At 40.3% G+C, this 15,353-nt stretch overlaps 1 protein-coding gene across 2 annotated transcripts in view; it reads left to right on the top strand.

Annotated features, from left to right (window-relative positions):
• The window catches only part of ptpn11b (protein tyrosine phosphatase non-receptor type 11b), a 90,559-nt gene that overhangs the window by 17,502 nt on the left and 57,704 nt on the right, over positions 1-15,353 (top strand). For both annotated transcript variants that reach the window (XM_008413161.2, XM_008413160.2), the window contains exon 2: positions 1,801-1,923. In XM_008413161.2, coding sequence (XP_008411383.1) covers positions 1,801-1,923 — 123 coding nt within the window. The remainder of the gene's footprint in view (positions 1-1,800; positions 1,924-15,353) is intronic.

A 15,353-nucleotide genomic window follows, 5' to 3' on the forward strand; every position in this document is an offset into this window, starting at 1 on the left:
CCCCCCAAAAAAAAAGAAACCATGAAAGAAACCCTTGTATTTAAACAATAGCAATATAAAAACAAGCAATAGAAACAAAGAACAAAGTAAATCCGCCATTCAGAAAAAAATAAGAATAAATTTTTAGGTCCCCCCCACTACTGTTAGAACAATGGTTCAGTCCAAAGTGTAGGAGGAGCAACAGCTACACTGCTGAACAGCACAGGCTCCATTAGAGCTGCTGAAGAGAAGAGCTGGCTGTTGCTGTGGCTATGCAGCACATACAAAAAACCTCCAGTAAGTAAACACTTTAAGCAAAAGACATGTAAGATGTTTTATTTACTTTCACTGCTCATTAGGAAGAAACACATTGACAATAAAAATCATTTCACAGTTCGTTATTTTATTACTTTGGCTGAATCATGATAAACTGCCACCTTAGCTCCTGTTTCTGTCGAAGGTAGCCAATATTTCAATTATATTTAACTCTCTAGCTCTTACTTTAATAGGAAGAGTTTGAAATGGGAGGGAGCGGCTCAGCGTTACCACTAGCCAACAGCTCAGTATGGGAGCCGAGAGCAGAGGGGCTATTGCAGCTGACAGGAAAACAAAATAAAGTATGCCTTTTATTTCTTATCATCTTCAACGTTGAGCCTTTAAAACCACAAAATAAAATCGGAATATTTTTCTATAAAACTCAGGTGCTGACCTTTAAGTTTAAGTTATGATACTTACCAAATATTAAATTCCTACATATTTATAGGTTCTCAGTCCCCCCACCAAAAAAAAGTTTAAAGCAACTTAAATTCTAATTTAAATAACATGTATTGAGAACCACTGCAATAAATCAATATTTATGAGGAATTTTATTAAGTGGAGTTACTTATTAAAACTTGTTTTTAGTCAGAGCCTTAAATTTTTGTAAAGGTGTAGCAGAGAATATATCTGACTCTGAACCAAACTCATATCTAAGCAACATTTGAATCTTAGTTTGACTTCTATGGGTCTCAACAAGTTGTTTACTGAGAAAAACACTTTTGTTATTCATTGCTACTTACTAGTAATTTTTGATGGTGCAACTTGAACACACACACGCACACAAAATTAAACCACATTTTACATTACAGTTTACTGTAACTTTTCCGACCCCCCAAAATTGCTCTTAAAAATTTTTCCTGTTTATCGTACCCCCCAAAAATGAGATTTGATTTACGCCCTTGGATAGCGCTGGTTCATTAACTGCTAATGCACTGACCAACCAGGACCACATACATAAACTTTACAGCATAGACAGATACAGAGCCATACGCTGGGTAGCGTGTTGAGATGTAAACGCCCCACATAATTCTTTGTTCACAAAGATGAATCATTCTCAATGCGCGCTCAACGCACACGTCTGAATTCGCGACTACAAGTTATTTCTGTGGTTCACATAGAGCTGCGCAACCAGAGCTAAAGCGGTGGGATTTAAACTCTTAACTTGATACAGAGTTCTGCAAAGAAACATAATTCCTCACAGGGGGTTGATGTTAATATCCATACATATCAGCCTGTGTCCAGTTTGAGTGAAAGGAGTGCTGAGGTAAACTAAAAATCAAACAGCGGCAGCGCGTGAGGCAACGTTTATAATACACTGGGGGAAACCCTGAGCTAACCCTGAGCTAACTAGAAGGTGACAGCTCATAAATCGACTACATCTTGCAAAATCAAAGTGTTTTTTTTTTTACCTTTAACTTTGCTAAACCTCAGTAGGTGTAACTCGCTGAATGATGTTTCTTCGGTTGACCTTGACTGTAACCTTTCTGTTTTTACTGTTTGCAGGTGGTTCCACCCCAACATCACTGGAATCGAGGCAGAGCAGGTCTTGTTGACTCGGGGAGTTCACGGCAGTTTCCTGGCCCGGCCCAGCAAGAGCAATCCTGGGGATTTTACTCTGTCTGTCAGGTAACTTCAACYAGCCCTTGTAGTGCATTCACCAGCAGCTTTACTTTTGACCTCAGTTCTTACCTGTGAGTAAGCAAGAATTTAGTTTTTAAAATTTTGATATTTGACAACTGAAAAAGTCACATTCACAGAAGGATTTAGGCCCGATCTAGGAATACTAAAGGTATGTAAATATGTGAACCAGTCAATAAATCCGGCTCATATATGCTTTAGTTTAAATATCGTCTATTGGCAGCATTCTGAGGACAGTTAGCTTAGCAACATTATCTGTGTTTCCATTGACCATAAAACTGTGCAAATTGGAATTAGAAAAATAATTTGCTTAATGGAAACGCAACAATTTAAATGCATCACAGTTCATATAATGTTCCGTTTGTCGATCCAACGTGTTGAAACAACTACTCTGCTGTAAAATTAGAGACTACAGTTTCCCCAAAAGGCTGCATACATAGCCACTCCTGTTGTCTCCTCTGTTTGGATTATGAGCGCTAGCGCCACCATGGCTGATTTATGAATATAACTTCATGTAACTGTTTACATTTGTCACAGCCATGTTTTTAATGACATATTCTGTGAACAAACTTATTCACAAGTTATTTTAATTCAATTTCTCATTTAATGAAAACACCGCCATTGTGTTTTTTTCAACACTAGCCAAATAGACAAAATCTCACACACATTGGTAATGGAGATTGCCAATGTGTGAAGGCTGCTGTGTTTCTCTGCCTTCAGATGCTTTGTATCTAAAGAAAATGGCAATTTTTTTATTCCAGGTTTAAAAAATAACATGTAAATTAAGAAGCAACTAAATGGTAAAAATAACTGGGCTTCAGTATCAGCCATCAGTTTCCCTGGCCTTCAACTATCATTATGTGAAGTCATTCCAGATCTTTGTTCACCACCTTATTTGCCTCTATGAAGGTTTATTCTGTTGGGCTTATTGTGTATTGCTTAATGTGTAAATTATGTAATCTGAACTTTACATAAATTCAGAGTTCATAATAAACTTCATAATTGTAGGAAAACCCACCCTCTAACCTTCATCTGGGTGTAAGTGAGACTAAAAGTCTATGATCCTGAAGACACAGAGTTCACATGTAAGCTGCTCAATTCCCAGAAAGCAATTCCCAGTTGGTCCGTCAAACACAATTCCTATAAATTCCTCCCTGTGGGTCATCAGTAGAGGCCTGGTGAATAGATGACACTTAATCTGAAGTTGTGTGTGTGTGGGTGTGCGCACGTGTGCGTTTCTAGGAACATATTGGATAACTCAGTTGGAATGTGTGATGTGGTAACTTTCTCAAAGAAAAGTGAAATCTTTTATTTTGGTCAACAGGGTGCAGTGACTCAAGTTTTGGTGTTAAAATGAATGTCTCTATCACTTATGCCCCATTTCCACACACAGCAGTTCTCTATGACTTTAATTAAGAGCCCTGGTGGTTAGTTGTGTGCGTGTGTGTGTAAGGCGACTCAGCTCCTCATGCTGTGGCGATAACAGAGAGCAGGAAATCAACCGATACAGAGGAGAAAGTCTGAAGAGTCACTCTTCATGGACAGCAGAAGCATTTGAGCATCGGATGGTTTGGTGCTCAGCCACGCCATCCGAAGGATGGAAGGAAGCCCAGACGTGTCTCTGTGACGGAGCTGACCGGGTCACACGGCCTGTGGGTATGAAGGAAGGAAGAACCTGAAGAGAGAGTGAGAAAAAGACCTCCATTCAGTCAGAAAGGCAGGGAGGTTTTAGATGTTCAGAGTGGAAGATCTGGCAAGGCTCTGACTTTTAGACATGCGGTTTTACAGCTTTGTGATGCTTGGTGTCCTAAATAACCACCGGATGGTTAGTGGTGCGAGTTTATGACAGATTTAAACCGCAATGCACTCTCTGAGGTCAAATGACCAATGTTCAGCCTCTCCCCCCTCACTGCAGAAACAAAGAAAGGAGGATAAAGCAGAATTTGTTTTAAACAGCATTATATGACAGAATGAAAACACACAACCCTCTGTTTGGAGATGGAGAGCTCAGTTTGTGAGCTGCAGCATGTCCTGTTGCTCAGTTTCAGTATTTCTCCTGACAGGTAACACTAACCAGTTGCAGGATCAATCACTGACCTAGATAATCGTTCAGACGCAGATACATCCTGGTGTGCTAGCAGGGTGGTCCTCACATTTTAAATCAAAATATGACTTTACATCTCTCCAACTGTTAATGTATTGGACAAGAAATAAACTCATTAGTGTGATTACTTTTTATGGAGCACTGAATGGATAAGGGGAACAAAACATCAGACTTTAGAGATGCTCTGCAGGGTTTCCCCCTGAAAACTTGCTAAGCCCAGTGGTCGGGGTGCCAAGGTGGTCCACCAGGGGTCCACCGTGTTTTTGTATTAAAAGATTCAAATGATCCGATTCAAATGCAACCTAATGTCCAGGCTGCATTTCAGAGGTATGTTGAGCTAGCGGTAAGAATGATTTATATTTGTGAACTAACAATTTTGTGCGACTTTTCCATCTCAACACGCTGCCCAGCGCCCGGCTCTGCCTGCGCTGATAAAGTTTATCTATGTGTTCCCGGTTGGCAGGTCTATTAGTTAACGATCTAGCGCTAACCTGATCATGCAGGTTCAGCCTGGCGAGGAGCTTTTGCGCTCTCCTGTCTGTAATGCATCGCACTGATTTTATTATTATTTTTCCGGTTACACAATGCATCAAACCTATCAAATGCTTTGTCCACCTAGTCAGACGGCAKCGCGGAGATCTGAGAAACTCGTCCCATAAACTCGACCAACCAACCAGAATAGTTTCTGTGACGCTTATTAAAAACTYAGACATGAAATGAARGRGCTACTAAAGCCACATTAGCAGCATTGAATTAAATCTCCMGTTTGTTGCRCATCTCTGCGTAGTGCAGCAGATTACCTCATCATGCAGGGCCGGTCCAAGGCTGGATGAGGCCTTGAGTAGAATTTGATTTAGGGGCCCCTTTTGTTGCTAAAAACATCAGCACCTCTCAATAAACAAGTGTTACATTCATGTATCTGTGATCTGTTTTAAAATATTAGCATTTATGGGCCCCCTGAAGCCTTGGGGGGCCTGATGGAGCTGCTGACTTAATTTGCATTAAACAAAAGTGCAAATAATTGATATTCATTTTAATTGTATATTTTGATTTGTTGTTTTCAAGACTAGTTGTGGGTTTAAGTAGTGTTTCACTGGCGATGTTTCCCGTAACGTATAATTACCGAGTGATATTTTAAAAATTTCTGTCACCTTAACATCTTTTAATACAAAAACACGGTGGACTGCCGGTGGACCGCCTCAGGGCCCCGACCACCGGGCTTAGCAAGTTTTCTGGGGGAAACCCTGGATTATTTCACTCTGTCAAAAGTAAGATAGCTCCCAGTTTTGTTTTGAAGGTTTCATAAAGACAACGATGTGAGGAAGAAGTGAGAAATGTCTTTAAGGAGAGACGGATACACTGCACTGCACGGATGAATCTTAGCTGCTGAATCTCTCTTAAGTTACAACTCCACAGCTGGAAAACATGAATAAAACCTATATAGACATTATGTATATATGCATGTGCATTTAAATATGTGTAGTTTAATACATATTCTTCTACTACAATCGATAGTAGCCACACAGGCACACGCGCTAGGAGGAACAAGTATACTCAGCACAATACTTTCATTCTATTGGCTGAGAGTTTGCTAGGCGATTGTGCCAAAAAGCCAGTTTCATGTTTCAAGCGAGCAGAGACTTGGGGCCCATTGACACTGCAGCCTGAAGTGACCCAATTCCGACTTTTTGTCAAATTGGATTTTTTTGCCAGGCCATTCACACCACCACACATATGCAACCTGTATGTGTTCTGCAGTCTGAACGGGCAAACAACCTGAAAGTGTCCCGCATGTGCAGTAAAGGGCGCAATAGCGTCAGCGTTCTCAGTGTTCTGCCATAAAAAGAAGTGCTCAGTGTTTACGGAAGTAAACATGGAGGCTAACGGTGGAGCTTACATATTTGAAGTTGTTGTCCAACCGGAGCAGCATATTAACAACTTAATCCTCATTATAGTCCGTCATAGTTGTTTTTCTTCCCGCTTGTGCGTATCAGGACGCAGAATTTGTTGAGTATCAGTGACGTTCAGTTGGGATGAATGCGGCCTGGACATTAGGTTGCATTTGAATTGGATACGTATCGGATATGGGTCGCATTCGAAAAGAATCCGACCTGTGCTGTTCAGACTGTCATAAAAAGATCGGATACAGGTCGCATTACATTGAAAAAATCAGAATCGGGTCACTTCAGGCTACAGTGTCCTTGCGTACTGTAGCAGTAGTGTACTCCTTGCGCTCACACTTGAGTATAAGCGTTACAAGTTTTGAGAAGAAAGACACAAAGTCCTGCTTTCAAAATATAAATGCAAGCAAAAGTATTAGAAGTTTTGAGAACAAAAGATGTTAAATCCTGCTTTCAAACTGAACATGTGTGCTCTTGGATTATGGCAGAAAAATTCCTCTATAAATGTGTTACAGTAAAGGTTCAGGGAGGGAGGTTTAATTTTTCCTCATCTCTCTCTCTGAAAATCAAACCAGGAAAAACCTTGAAAAAAAAAAATCACTAATAAAATTCAAAGATGGAAATTAAAAAAAAAGTTTAATGCAGAAAAAGTTTGGGCATAATTGAAATGTAGAGTTCTGTTGGCCAAGTTTCTGCCGTCATATTTCATGCTCTTATACTTTAATAGACCCCAAGGAAGAGGCTAAAGGAGATCTTGAAAGAGATTTGTTTTTACATCAAATTACTACTGTAAGTGTCACTGAAATGGTTTGTGTTGTTAGGGAATTTGGATTTGTTTCTGGCAGTTGGGATTATGTATTTTGAGTTGTTGTTTTTAAGTTATCGCGAGATTTGTATACATGTGGTTTGTGCTGCGAGACTTGGATGAAAGGAGAAGGAGCGGAAGCCTGAAGATAAACCAAGTAATATTCCGCTAAAGACCAACCTCCGAAGTGGCAGGCGGCCACGAGTTTCCACGGCATTTAATAAAGCCCGTCGAAAGAAAGCCGTGCCAGTGTTGTCACTTTGGAGCTATAGTGAAAACTCGCCCAGCCACCGCCGGTAAAAAGCTCGTTGAGACGACGGCAGCTGCAGTGAGTGACGGTACCGTGATGCCACACAAGAGGGCGCCATTTGTCAAGCTCACCGGTCACAAGAAGTCAAGCACAGCAGCAACAACCTTGTACAACTGAAGTAAGGTGGAAATTAAGAAAGGACAGTGTTAAGAGTAGAATAAGAGTGGTTTAAGTAAAGTTTAAAGCCACAATAAGTTTCTATAACACATTTGTCAAAAGGTTACAGATTTTCTACTGAACTGCAAAGTAATGCATTATTATTAAGGAAAGAGTGTTGTGTATTTATCTTGAGGTCAAACTAAGTGTGAAGTTAACAGAGTTCTTAAAGTTGAAATACATCTGTATTAAGAGTGAAGCTCATTACAGCTACAGTGTAAAGTAATTTTTAAGTCACATAAGTTAGAAATTGAACAAGTGTTTGCAATTTAAATAGAGCATCGAGTGACATTTAACCAGATTTATAAGATGACTGACAAAGACCATTTAGAGCTCTATGCTGTATCATGTACTGAAGTGGAGGAAAATGATACTGAGCAAATCTCAGAACCACAGACTGTTCGAAGAGGTGAAAGAGTAAGAACATTAACGGAAAAAGGTAAAGAGCTTCAAGAGGAGAAACTTAAAACTCTTCAACACAGATATGCAGTCGGTTTTGAAAAATGGAGATATGAAGCAAGACTGAGCAAAGTACTACTAAGAAAATAAGCTTCAGAAAGTGAATTAAAGGAGCTCATTAAGAATGTAAACGTCACCTGCAGAGATATGCAAACCATTTATGAAGAAATACGGCAAATACAATGCCTGATTCAGACGCAAGGCGCAAAGTGGATGCATGTACATCACTTTCAGCATTCATTGTCTGAAGAGCTGAGAAACAACTGCAAGGAGACTTTGCAGAAGGTGACAAAGAGCCGTGGCCAGATTTTGGGTTATGTTTAGGATCTGAAAGTACGACATCAAGGTCAAAATCCAGAAGGTCTAAAAGTAGCTCAAGTAGTTCACAAACAACCAAGAGATTGGAAGCAGGCTGAGGCGGCTGCATCTCAAGAAATATTAGCAGTTATGGAAGAGCAAGAAAAGAAAACAGTTACAAAAACTGGAACGTGAAAATTTGAAAAGGCAGCAAGGAATGGAAGAGCAGCGAAGAAAGATTAAACGCTTGTAAGAAGTTAAAAATTTTAATGCTGCAAAAGCACGAGTAAAGGTTTATGATGAAGCTGAAAGTATTTCCGCAAGTCAGAGTTCATCACAGAGCATTAAAGCAGAAAGTGAAATCCAAGCAATCCCTGTCACAGCACACAGTTCTTCTCCAGCTCTAAATGTAACCCAATTCCATTACGCTACAAGCATTGGATCTGTGCCACACATTCCTAGTCATAAACCAAACTCAACAAAGTCCTGGTGAACAACCTAAGGCCACCATAAGGCAAACACTTAAAGCATCAAGTCCATCATTCATTCCTCAAGCTACACAGGTTTCCTCTGTTGTAGCTCAACAACAGTCAAATTATGAGCTAGTCGGAAACCTAGTAGAAGCAATAAGTACTAATCGTCTTCCAACTCCAGAACCTACATTGTTCACTGGTGACCTTTTAAAGTTCAAAGATTGGCAGTTGTCATTTGGAACCCTGATAGAAAGGAAAAATATCCCAAAGAATGAGAGGCTCTATTACCTCAGAAAGTACCTCGGTGGACCCGCGAAGAGAGCGGTTGAAGGTTTTCTTCTAGTGGGTACAGATGAAGCATATGACTCAGTTTGGAAAGTGCTGGAAAAACGTTTTGGAGATCTGTTCACCATAGGGAAATGCTTCAGAGACAAGCTTCACAGTTGGCCTAAAATAAACTCCAAGGATGGAAGTGAGTTGAGAGAATTTGCTGACTTCCTGAGGAATTGTGAAGCTGCAATGTCACACATCAAGTCATTTGAGGTTCTCAATGATTGTATGGAAATCCAGAAACTCTTGGTAAAACTTCCAGATTGGTTGACCACAAGATGGAACCGGACAGCCATGAAAATAAGAAAGGCTAGGGATGGAGAATATCCATCTTTCATGTGTTTGCTGATTTTGTAATCACTGAAGCAGACTTGGCATGTGATCCCATAGCCTCAATGCAAGCTCTTAGAGGTTTGGACATAAGTAAACCTAAACAATTGCGCAACCAAGTCGTTCAAGCAAAAACACTAACAACAAACTTAAATCACACAAATGCTGTAACCTGTCTTCTGCAAAAGAAATGGTCACACACTTAATAAATGTTTCAAATTCACAGAAACACCACTTCAAGACCGTATCAAGTTTGTACAAGCAGAAAGACTGTGTTTTGTATGTTTAAAGAGAGGACATCATTCCAAGAAGTGTAACAAAAGGAGCACATGTGAAAAATGTCAAAAGAGACATCCAACCTGTCTGCATGACGACACGTTCGTAGAACGTAAAAGGATAATACCTGCAGTGAGTGAAAGGTCTCAAGACGAGGACGAAGCTGAAGCTAAAGGAGGAGACAAACCATCGATTGCGATCTCTAACAGAGTAACTCAAGAAACTTCAAGCACGTTGACTTCCTCTATACGTCCTGTATGGGTTTCATCAAAGAACAACCCAGACAGAGAGGTTTTAGTTTATGCACTCCTTGATTCACAGAGTGATACATCCTTCATCTTGGATGAAGTAGCCCAAGATCTTGACACAAATAAAAGTAAAGTCAATCTGCGCCTGTCGACTATGTCCACCAAGTCAACAGTTATACCATGTGACAAGCTGGTAAACCTTCAAGTTAGAGGATATAAGGATGAAAAGAGAATTACATTGCCACCAGTCTACACAAGAGAGTATATCCCAGTCAACAGGTCACATACCAACGTCTGAAACCGCCTTAAAGTGGCCTCATCTGGAAAAGCTGGCAGAAAAGCTACCTCCACTGCTTGAATGCGAAGTCGGTCTACTTATTGGCTATAACTGTCAACAAGCCCTCCTACCACGTGAAGTTCTTGCAGGCAAAGAGAACCAACCTTACGCACAGTTAACCGATCTCGGCTGGAGCATAGTTGGTTGCTCGTCTAAAATTCAAAATCACAATGATATCATCGGTACAAGTCACAGAATCATTGTTCGTGAAGTATTTCCTGTTTCACAACCAGCAGTTGAACTCAAGCAATGAGTACATTTCGTATGCAGAACTCAAGTAAAGGAAGTCAGTCCAACTGATGTGATAAAAGCTTTGGAATCCGATTTCTCTGAACATGCAACAGATGACAATCCAGTTTCACAGGAAGACATTTTGTTCATGTCAAAGATTACCAAAGGCATACAACAGAAGAAAGATGGTCACTACGAACTCCCGTTACCATTCAAAACAGACAGTCCGAATCTCCCAAATAATAAGCAAAGTGCTGAACACAGATTGTCTTCATTGGAACGTCGACTCAAAAAGGATGAGAAATACTATAAAGATTATGTCAAGTTCATGAATGATATTATAACTCGTGGAGATGCAGAAAGGGTGCCAGAACAAGAACTGGACAACAAGACAGCATGGTACATTCCACACCATGGGGTTTATCATCCCCACAAACCTGAGAAAATACGTGTGGTTTTTGATTGTTCTGCACGCTTCCAATGAACATCTCTCAAAAGGACTGGATCCTGGATCCCGGCCAAAAGGACTGGATCCTTTTGACCGGATCCAGTCTTTTGACTGGATCCGGTCCAGTCTTTTGACTGGACCGGATCTTACCAATATACTGATTGGAGTGTCATGCCGATTCAGAAAGGGCCCCGTCGCCATTATGTGTGATGTGAAAAGAATGTTCCACCAATTCCACGTCATTAAGGAACATCAAGATTATTTAAGATTTCTTTGGTGGGACAAAGGTGATTTGAACTCCGAACCTTCAGTTTACAGGATGAAAGTCCATCTATTTGGAGCAGCCTCATCTCCTGGATGTTGTAATTTTGGACTCAAACACATTGCATTGCAAGGAAGAAACAAGTTCAGTAAAGAAACTGTTGAGTTCATCCAAAGAGGTTTTTACGTCGACGATGTGTAACATCAACAGCCAAAGCCATACAACTGGTCAAAGAGTCAAGGGAACTTTGTAACACAGGCAACCTACATTTGCATAAGTTTGTGTCAAACAATAAAGAAGTGCTTGCAACAATTCCCCAAGAAGAACAAGCTGAATCCAAAAATCAGAACATGGCTTTTGGAGAACTCCACATTGAATGTGCACTTGGAGTACAATGGTGCATAGAAGTGGATGAATTTCAGTTCAGAGTTCAAGTGAAAGACAACCCATTGTCCAGAAGAGGGGTACCCTCAACCGTCGCTTCCATCTATGACCCTCTTGGGTTCATCGCCCCATTCACATTGATTGGAAAGCAAATACTCCAAACATTATGCACAGACAAGGTTAACTGGGATGATGATCTTCCAGACCACATTCTACCACGATGGGAAGCATGGTTGAGAGACTTGCCTAAGCTGGCAGCTCTGAAGATCCCACAAAGCTACTCACAAGACATCAACATCATGCAGTATGAATTGCATAACTTCTCGAATGCAAGCCTCAATGATTATGGCGCATGTTCATACCTTAGAGCAATAAGCAAGGAAGGACAGATAAGCTGTTCACTCGTCATGGGAAAAGCGAGAGTTACGCCCATTAAACAAATAACCATCCCAAGGCTTGAACTGACGTCAGCTGTGACATCAGTCCGCAATGCAGATGTAATCAAACAAGAATTGGAAATTGAATATCTACTGGAATATTATTGGACAGATTCACAAGTCGTACTGGCATACATAAGCAATGACGCTAAAAGATTTCACACGTTCATTGCCAATCGGATTCAATGAATAAGACAAAGCACAAGTCCTGAAAAATGGCAGCATGTCAGCTCAGAAGAAAATCCGGCTGATCAGGCCTCCAGGGGTTTAACCGCTGCACAACTGAAAGAATCAAACTGGTTGAAGGGTCCAGATTTCCTTTGGAAACAAGATCTTCCAATCAAGAAGGAAATGGTGGGAGAAGTTGAAGAGACAGATCCTGAACTCCGTACAGGTCATGCATGCACCGTGCAATCAAAAGAAGTGAACCCAGTTCTAGTGCGTCCAAAGAAGTTCTCTGATTGGTCAAGAGCAGTAAAGGCTATTGCTAGACTCAAACGATGCATAAAAGAGTTTAAAGGCATTCAAGAAAGAACAAACAAAACAACAGATCTTGAAGAGAGGAGAGACACGGAAGTGTTCATTATCAAGCTAGTGCAAAGAGAAGCTTTTACTGAGGAAATGCAGAAAATCAGATCTCAGAAGGTGAATTCTCTGCACAAGCATRACAGACTAAAGAAGCTAAATGMTTTCTTGGACAACTCTGATGTACTCAGGGTGGGAGGAAGATTGTCCCAATCAGCCTTGCATCATCATGTCAAACATCCCGCAATTCTTCCCAAGGAGTCCCATGTATCAGCCCTCCTCATTAAACMSTACCATSAAYRTGTACATCACCAAGGAAGAGGCATGACTGTAAAYGAATTGCGTGCAAATGKCATATGGATTCTAGGATGTGGAAGTATGGTCTCTTCGCACATTTATCATTGTGTTAAATGTAGAAGATATAGAAAGGCTACAAACGTCCAACAGATGGCAGAGTTACCAGAAGWAAGAACAAAAACAGCACCTCCTTTCACCTATTGCAGTGTCGACTGTTTTGRTCCATTCATRGTAAAGGAAGGAAGAAAGGAAGTCAAAAGATATGGATTATTGTTCACATGCTTATGTTCACGAGCTGTGCATATTGAAACACTTGATGACTTGTCAACTGATGCCTTCATGAACGCTCTTCGGGTGCTGATTGCCATAAGATGTCCTGTTCGACAATTAAGATGTGACCAAGGAACTAACTTTATGGGAGCCAGAAGAGAGTTTTTGAAGCTAATGAAGGATATGGACCAAGAACCACAAAGAGCTTTTGGTTGCGAGTTTGTGATGAACGTTCCATCAGCTAGCCACATGGGAGGCATCTGGGAACGCCAAATTCGAACAGTACGAAGCATACTAACAGCAATGTTAGATAAATTCTCAAACAGACTTGACACAACTAGTCTAAGAAGACTTCTTTATGAGACAATGGCCATCATTAACAGCAGACCCTTAAGCGTGGAGTATCTTAACAATCCCTTAGGTCCAAAGCCATTAACTCCCAATCACATATTAACGATGAAGTCCTCAGTTATTCTTCCCCCGCCAGGACAGTTTTGCACAGAGGATTTGTACTTGAACAAAAGATGAAGAGTACAGTTTCTAGCAAACGAGTTTTGGCAAAGATGGAAAGGAGAATATCTGCTAAATCTCCAACAGCGACAGAAAGTTTTACGAAACCTGCACATTAATGACATTGTGATCCTACAAGATGATAATGCGCCAAGATGTAAATGGAAACTAGCTCTAGTTGTGGAGACTCCAGAAAGCCCAGATGGGAAGGTTCGAAAGGTGAAACGACTTTTGACAAAGGAAAACCACTGACAAGGTTGATATAGTTAGAAAGACCTATACACAAGGTAGTGACATTACTTGATACTAATGCAGAATAAAACATACTGTAATCTTGACACTCATTAGAAAATCACACTGAGAACCAAATAGTGATTTTGGTGGGAGTGTAAGTGTCACTGAAATGGTTTGTGTTGTTAGGGAATGTGGGTTTGTTTCTGGCAGTTGGGATTATGTATTTTGAGTTGTTTTTAAGTTATCGCGAGATTTGTGTACATGTGGTTTGTGCTGCGAGACTTGGATGAAAGGAGAAGGAGCGGAAGCCTGAAGATAAACCAAGTAATATTCCGCTATAGACCAACCTCCGAAGTGGCAGGCGGCCACAAGTTTTCACGGCATTTAATAAAGCCTGTCGAAAGAAAGCCGTGCCAGTGTTGTCACTTTGGAGCTACAACCACAGAGCAAATTGATTTGTTATACAACAGTATCATGGGTTAACTCTGACATTTTCCACTGAGCTCAGCTTATTTTTAGCTCTACGTTGGAGAGGTAAAGAGTATTATTATTGTTATTATATGTGATCTATATATCATTTCTTTCATAAATATTTAGAGTTGTGGTTATTGTTTAAATTCAGCTCTGACTATAACATAAAGCTCTGCTGATAATTCACAGTTGATGTTAGAAAGAATCTCTCCACCACCAGTTACTATTTCTGTAGATTATTCCAGACAACCTTAAGATATTTTTGCTTCTTAGAATACAAAAGAGGGGTGGGAATAAAAAAATAAAAAAGCTTTAGATGATGATCTTAAATAATGAAGTGAGAATACTCTCAAAATACAACACTGACTAAAATTAACACAATTTCACAGAATTTATGCAACATTTAAAACATATAAGATGCAGAACAGATATTTAAAAAACCCAGCTTTATTTCCAGAATATGTTAATGTGAGTAGCCTGTGGGCAAAGCAATGCAAAAGTATCAGCTTAAGCTTTGTGAAGGCATAAACCTATGTACATTTTTCAAAATCCTTCTGGAATGTTTTATGTAAAAACATTTAAAATGAATATTTTATTTCAAAAGGACTCCCATATAAAGCAGAAAAGCTTTGCTACAACTCTGGTCCAATTCCCACTGTGTGAAATTCACAATTTTATTTCATCATAGGTTCAAAACCTGAGCAAATATCAAAATATGTGTGAAAGTGAACCTCAGGGTCACTGATGGTTACCCACAGTGAAAACTAGGTCTCCCAATCTGACCCACAAACCAAATAGCAGGTTTGGTGGAGTGCCTGTACTGACTAAAAACAAATTTAATTCAGTTAGGTGTGCCGATGGATCAGCCACTGATCATAATCAGCCAATTTCTGTGAAAAAGTGTATTATCGGTGATCGCCGATCACTGTGGCTTGTTGCCCGTTATATTCGTGCTTGATAAAGACAGACGAAGTGCCAAGTGTTATGTCCAGATGCTTTTATTAAAGCATCTTTCTTCAAGGTCTGCTCACAAACATGCTCACAGGTGTATCAGCATCAACTCATTAAGACTCTCTCCTTCTATTGTCGGAGCACTTGACGGAGTTTGGCTACATTTATACATTCTCATGAACTCATGCTCGCCACCTGGTGGACATAAACATAATTCATTCAATCATGACATTGCCAATCACCAAAACTGTGCAGCTTATCTCCTCTTTCTTCACACTGAGCAAGCGCGCAGCAACAAATCCTGTTTTGTGGTGTTACGGAATGAAAGCTTCTTCAAACAAGACGGCTCGTATGTCTTTTACTGAACTTTTC

This window comes from Poecilia reticulata, linkage group LG7 (genome assembly GCF_000633615.1).
Source record: "Poecilia reticulata strain Guanapo linkage group LG7, Guppy_female_1.0+MT, whole genome shotgun sequence".
NCBI classification, from domain to species: Eukaryota; Metazoa; Chordata; class Actinopteri; order Cyprinodontiformes; family Poeciliidae; genus Poecilia; species Poecilia reticulata.